General features: G+C 42.7%; 1 protein-coding gene across 3 annotated transcripts in view; it reads left to right on the forward strand.

The window, feature by feature from the left end:
* Positions 1-5,990, forward strand: part of GINS1 (GINS complex subunit 1) — a 43,039-nt gene extending 37,049 nt beyond the window's left edge. The window contains exons 6-7 of one of the 3 annotated variants that reach the window (XM_032248191.1): positions 830-917; positions 5,718-5,906. In XM_032248191.1, coding sequence (XP_032104082.1) covers positions 830-874 — 45 coding nt within the window. In that variant the 3' untranslated portion in view covers positions 875-917; positions 5,718-5,906. Of the gene's footprint in view, positions 1-829; positions 918-5,717 lie in introns of all 3 variants that reach the window. The other 2 variants (XM_032248188.1, XM_032248189.1) reach the window with 2 other exon arrangements.
* The last annotated feature ends 883 nt before the right edge of the window (positions 5,991-6,873 follow it).

Consider the following 6,873-nt stretch of genomic DNA (forward strand, 5'->3'; position numbering starts at 1 on the left):
CAGCCTGAGCAACATGATGAAATCCCATCTCTATAGAAAATACAAAAATTAGCTGGATGTGGTTGCACATACCTGTAGACCCAGCTACTGTGGAGGCTGAGGTGGGAGGATGGCTTGAGCCCAGGAGGTAGAGGTTCCTAAAGTAAACCATAACTTTGGCGTTGGCTCTCCTGTAGGGAATAGCAGTTCATTGCTAGTATGATAATGAACTTCAGTCTGAATTCTCCTAGAAGAGGAAAAATGCCCCCTTTCTTCCTGTGGCAGCACTTAGCTTTGTAGGAGGTCTATAACCTGCACCTGGGAACACCTTTGAATGGCTGCCGCAGTTACAGAGGTGGATATCAGAAGGCTACTGTTCCTGAATCCTGTCATGTGAGGTGGCATCTACTCTTCCAGTGTGTACTTCTAAGTATTCCTGGGAAATCATCTGAATGTTGAAAGGGATTGGAAGAATTTCTTCCAAAAACAAATACTGCACACTTACCCGTGTCCTGTTCTCAGACATTGATATTTTATGGGAAGGATCTATAAGAAGCACGTTGTAGCAGATGTAAAACATTCCTTGTGGATCCAGCGATGTTGCCTCCTTCCCCAGCTCCCTGCATTGCCTTGCTGTCAGCGCTGACATTTATATACTACCAACGATTTTGCGATTCTTCTCCCTCCCTGTCAAAACCGGACACTTGAACTATTAGAATACCACAGTAGTACTACTAGGCCTAAGTACACAGAGAGGAAACAAAGTCCTTACTGTCTGTGTATTTGTATAATGCCAATTTATTTTTTGGTCAATAAATATTAAAAACTAACTTAGATAAAACATCTAAAGTTTTTCCTTTCAGGTCCGATGTCTAAAAGACTATGGAGAATTTGAAGTTGATGATGGCACTTCAGTTTTATTAAAAAAAAATAGCCAGGTATTTCTTGTCTTTAGATACTTTACTTTAAATCTTAAGAGTCTTGAATAGTAGAAAGATTGGAATAGCAAAATAAATATCAACTTGTGATGATCGTTTATATCTTAGACGTTATTCTTAGTATAATACACCCAGTCTGTACTTTTTCTGCATATTAAGACTAGAAGCAAATGATGTATATAAGAAAAGATTAATTTATTAGGATATTGCTTATATTTAAAAGTAGGTGTTTTCTAGGGGAATTACTATAATCAGCCTTATTCTGGGTAAGTGGTAGATTATTATCCAGATGCTGTTAAACTGTAGGATTTAGCTCCTCTCTCATAATTTATTTTAAAAGTTGCTAAGGAGTTGTTTTACACAGCCTTATAAATCCTTGTTGTTGTTGTTTTTGAGACGGAGTTTTGCTCTTGTTGTCCAGGCTGGACTGCAGTGGTGTGGTCTCAGCTCACTGCAACCTCTGCCTCCTGGGTTCAAGCGATTCTCCTGCCTCAGTCTCCCAAGTAGCTGGGACTACAGGTCTGTGCCACCATATTCAGCTCATTTTATATTTTTAGTAGAGACAGGGTTTCTCCATGTTGGTCAGGCTGGTCTCGAACTCCTGACCTCAGGTGATCTGCCTACCTCAGTCTCCCAAAGTATTGGGATTACAGGTGTGAGCCACCGCGCCTGGTCATAAATCCTTGTTTTTTAGCGAGCAAATAGTGATACAGATCAAGAATTTTCAAGTATTTTGTATATAAACATAATTTAATAGAGGAAGATTAAAATATGTTGTAACTTAAGCTAAATTTGTCCTTATAAGGAGTCTCTCTTTCTCTACACACACGCACGCACACACGCGCACACACACACATACACACTTTTTTTTTTAAGAAAATAGAGATGGGGCCTTGCTGTGTTGACCAGGCTAGTCTCAAACTCTTGGGGTCAAGCAGTCTGCCCACCTTGGCACCCTGAAGTGCTCGGATTACAGGTGTGAGCTACCATGTTCAGAGTAATCAATATGTTTATTATTTCCTTAGAAATCTTCAAATTCACATTAGATGAATTCACATTAGTGAAATTTATTACTACTATCATTTTTAATTTTAATTTTTTTTTTTTTTTGAGGCAGGGGCTTGCTGTGTTCCCCAGGCTGGAGTGCAATGGCACAGTCTCCTCTCACTGCAACCTCTGCCTCCTGGGCTCAGGTGATCCTCCCACCTCAGCCTCTCAAGTAGCTGGGACCATAGGCGCACGCCACCATACACAGCTAATTTTTGTATTTTTTGTAGAGATGGAGTTTTGCCATGTTGCCCAGGCTGGTCTTGAACTTCTGAGCTCAAGCGATCCATCCACCTCAGCCTCCCAAAGTGCTGGGATTACAGGTATAAGCCACTGTGCCCAGCCACTAAATTTTTTATCCTATCCCACTTTTCTGAAGTCATAGGAGGAAAATGACCTAATAAAGACTGTTCTCTTTCCCTGCCTGCCATCTTGGGGTCAGCCATTTACGATCTGATCGCCCGAAGTGACTGGTGTTCACCCCGTTCCTGCCAGGGAGCACAAGAATGCTTCAAGTCACATGGCTCTCAAGCTTATTCTCCTAACAGGGTATGGCTGGTCCGTTATTTTACTAATGCCCTTAGAGCTTTAAAACTATTTTACTGTTGCTTATAGCCATTACTGGAGATAGTGAAAAAAAACTATTTTACTGGTTAGACATGGTGGCTCATGCCTGTAATCCCAGCACTTTGGGAGGCCGAGGTGAGTGGACCGCCTGATGTCAGGAGTTCAAGACCAACCTGACCAATATGGCGAAACCCCGTCTCTACTAAAAATACAAAAATTAGCTGGGCGTGGTGGTGGGCACCTGTAGTCCCAGCTACTCAGGAGGCTGAGACAGAATTGCTTGAACCCAGGAGGCGGAAGTTGCAGTGAGCCGAGATCGTGCCATTGCAGTCCAGCCTGGGTGACAGAGCAAGACTCCTTCTCAAAAAAAAAAAAAAAAAGGATTTTACTAATAGTTTACTAAAATTATTTTACTAATGGAGCTTCTAAAACAAAGGTTTAATTTTTTTTTGAGATGGAGCCTTGCTCTATCGCCAGGCTGGAGTGCAGTGGCACAATCTCAGCTCACTGCAGGCTCTGCCTCCTGGGTTCAAGCGATTCTTCCACCTCAGCCTCCCGAGGAGCTGGGACCACAGGCACGTGCCACCATGCCCAGCTAATTTTTGTATTTTTAGTAGTCACATAGTTTCCCCATGGCCAGGATGGTCTTGATCTCTTGACCTTGTGATCCACCTGCCTCAACCTCCCAAAGTGCTGGGATTATAGGCATGAGCCACTGCGCCCGGCAGTTTAATATTATTAAAAAAGATTTTTGGGCCGGTTGTGGTGGCTTATGCCTGTAATCCCAGCATTTTGGGAGGCTGAGGCAGGCGGATCACCTGAGGCCAGGTGTTCAAGACCACACTGATCAACATGGTGAAACCCCATCTCTATTAAAAATACAAAATTATCCTGGCCTGGTGGTAAGTGCCTGTAATCCCAACTACTTGGGAGGCCGAGGCAGGAGAATCACTTGAACCTGGGGAGCAGAGGTTACCATGAGCCGAGATTGCACCATTGCACTCCAGCCTGGGCAATAAGAGTGAAACTGTGTCTCAAAAAAAAAAAAAAAAAATATTTTGCGGGTTCAGGCAACAATTTCTGTCCCAAGTGTTCTCTTAGGACACTAATGAATTGAAAGCAGATAATTAATGCTCTGATAAGCAGCTACATTTCTGGAGTGCCCAGGAGAAAGCTTTGGTTCACAAGAACAAGAAAAAAGCCATCCTAGGTGAGGTATGGTGGCTCACACCTGTAATTCCAGCTCTTTGGGAGGCCAAGGTAGGTGGATCACAAGGTCAGGAGTTCAAGACCAGCCTGGCCAACATGGTGAAACCCTCATCTCTACTAAAAATACAAAAATTAATGGGACATGATGGCAGATGCCTGTAATCCCAGCTACACTGTAGGCTGAAGCCAGAGAATTGCTTCAGTCTGGGAGGCGGAGGTTGCAGTGAGCCCAGATTGTGCCACTGCACTCCAGCTTGGGCGACAGAGCAAGACTCCATCTCAGAAAAAAAAGAGAAAAAGGAAAAAAGCCATTCTATAAAGCAAGATATGTGAAATGTCCCTTCATCACAAATGCTGTCCTGTGGTTGAAATTTTTAACGTTGTCTCTCAGCTGTGACCCTGTCCTCAGTGAAAAACTTAATATGAGCCTCAGTTGATGGTTGGTATCAGGGGCTTCTAATGTTCAGCCACATATGAATTAATTTTCTGTAGACTCTGTGGTGTAGATCATTCACATGCTGTCAGCATTAGTAGGGAAACATTTTCTTAACATACATTCCTTTCTATTTGTCACTATGGCAGGCACTGTTTTAATCCAGAAATCAGTACTCTTCATGCATTAGTATGGATATTAAATGAACAGCTCAGTTGTTTTGTTTTTGTTGTTTTTTGTTTTTGTTTTTGTTTTTACATTTTCCTTGGCTCATGTGTCTTCAAGATTGTTTTAGAAGAACTTGATCTTGGGTCTCTTGTAAGGCCTTTGAGTTTGTGAGGCAGGTCCTTCAGGTGCATGTTGCCACTGATGTTACATTTTGCTTCCTTGAGAGCTTCCTTTGACCACTTATGAATTAGAAAGCCTTCCTGCCTTGCTTCCTGAACCTCCTTCCTCCAAGGCAGTCAGTGTTTTGTGTGAGTCCCTGTGTTTGAGAGGGAAGGAGACATCTTTCCACCTGCCCCTGATTCCCTCAGAGCAAGAGCGATGTCCTCTTAGGAAGACACGGAACAAGCAATACCTGGGTTCTGGCATATTCCCCCACACTGTGTGAATAGCACCCACGCTGTGGGTCATGAATACTTTTCATCCGTGAGAAATACGGGAGGAAAGTGGTCACTTGTTATTAGAAGGATGTTCAGGCCGGGCGCGGTAGCTCACGCCTGTAATCCCACCACTGTGGGAGGTGGAGGTGGGAGGATTGCTTGAGCCCACGAGTTCAAGACTAGCCTGGGCAACACAGCAAGACCCCATCTCTATTTAAAAAAAAGTGTTCAGAGTCTGAAATCTTAGAACAGGTTTTATGGAGAAATGGGGCTTTCATGGGTCTTCCTGATAGGCTGTGGGACCAGTGGAAATCCAGATCGCACCTATCTGGATTTCTCTGTGCATAAATTTAAAAAGTGTAAACACTTAAGAACAATACCTACTAGAATTCAGAAGTCTTTATTATTATTTTTTTGACAAAGTCTTGCTGTTGTCCCCCAGGCTGGAGTGCAATGGCACGATTTCAGCTCATTGCAACTTCCACCTCCTGAGTTCAAGCGATTAATCTGCCTCAGCCTCCCCAGTAGCTGGGATTACAGGCGCCTGCCACCATGCCCAGCTAATTTTTGCATTTTTAGTAGACACAGGGTTTCACCATGTTGGCCAGGCTGGTCCTGAGCTCCTGACCTCAGGTAATCCACCCGCTTTGGCCTCCCAAAGTGCTGGGATTACAGATATGACCCACCATGTCTGGCCATAGAATTCGGAAGTCTTTAGTTGAAATGCACTAAGCAAACCGAATTCATAGAATTCTGTACAGGTCTAAATGGCATCAATTTCAGTGGATTAAAACAGCAAATGTAGTTAAGTTTAACTTTTAACTACTTGTTGGAGTTTGAAAAGTAATCAGTGCTGCTTTTTAATGATACAAGAAATAATTTCAGATTATTTCCCAATCATTTATTTTACTCTTTCTCCATCCCTTTTTGTTCCCTCAGCACTTTTTACCTCGGTGGAAGTGTGAGCAGCTGATCAGACAAGGAGTCCTGGAGCACATCCTGTCGTGACCATGCACCGAGGCACCCCCAGGCTTCACCAACTCATGGACTCCTGTACTTCCTCTCTCTACCCTCCCATCACCTCCCTCTGTGATTTTAAGAGCTATAGACATTGTTTAAGATAACTAAGAATACTTGGCGAAGAAGTATAACTTGCTAACTATTAAGGACTTTTTAAAAAAATGTTGTACACTATTCTTCCTTCTCCTTTTTGGTTTTGTTTTTGTTTTTTGGTTTTTTTTGTAGAGACAGTGTCTCACTATGTTGTCCAGGCTGTTCTCAAGCAGTCCTCCTCGGGAGGCTGAGGTCAGAGAATTGCTTTAATCTGAGAGGCAAAGGTTGCAGTGAGCCCAGATTGAGCCCAGAATCCTGGCCTTAAGCAATCTTCCCACCTTGACCTCTCAAAGTGTTGAGGTCACAGGTGTGAGCTGCTGCACCTGGCCCCTACTCCTTTTTCTAATAAGCTTTATCTCTAATCACAGCATTCCTACAGTGTGTTTTTTAAATGAAAGTAAACAGGATTACATTTGAATCTTTTTTAAAAAATGAGTCACTTGGCTGCACAGGAAGAGGGTAGACCCCGTCTGTCTTGTTTACTGGTCATGTGTATTGTACAAGCTAGAGAGTCGAATTTCTGAGATACACATTTTCAAATCACATGAGCAAGTGAAGATGGTATGTGGAAATTTTCAGTATATGTGATGTTTGATGACGTACTAATTTATCATCTGGCTATTTGGGAAGGATGGACACATGGATTTTGCACATTTCCAACATGATGGCTGGTCTGGCTTGTGGCCAGTATCACCGCTTTGGAAAGGGACAATGAAATTGGGGCCAGGAAGGAACTTTGTACAGTTTTCCCTGAAACTCACATTGACTAAAAAGTCACATAAAGAGTTGATTGGTTTTTAACCGTATCTTTTAAATAGCTGACACTTTAAATTTTAATGAAATTCCGTTTGTTTGTTCTTTTATACTTTGGATGTTGCATCGAAGAAATCTTTTACCCTCCTAAGGTCACAATTTTTTTTCTCTTTTTATTCTAGAAGTGTTATAATTTTAAGTTTTGCCGGGCGCGGTGGCTCAAGCCTGT

The sequence above is a fragment of the Sapajus apella genome, unplaced genomic scaffold (assembly GCF_009761245.1).
Source record: "Sapajus apella isolate SASKATOON/1434 unplaced genomic scaffold, GSC_monkey_1.0 scaffold65, whole genome shotgun sequence".
NCBI lineage: Eukaryota > Metazoa > Chordata > Mammalia > Primates > Cebidae > Sapajus > Sapajus apella.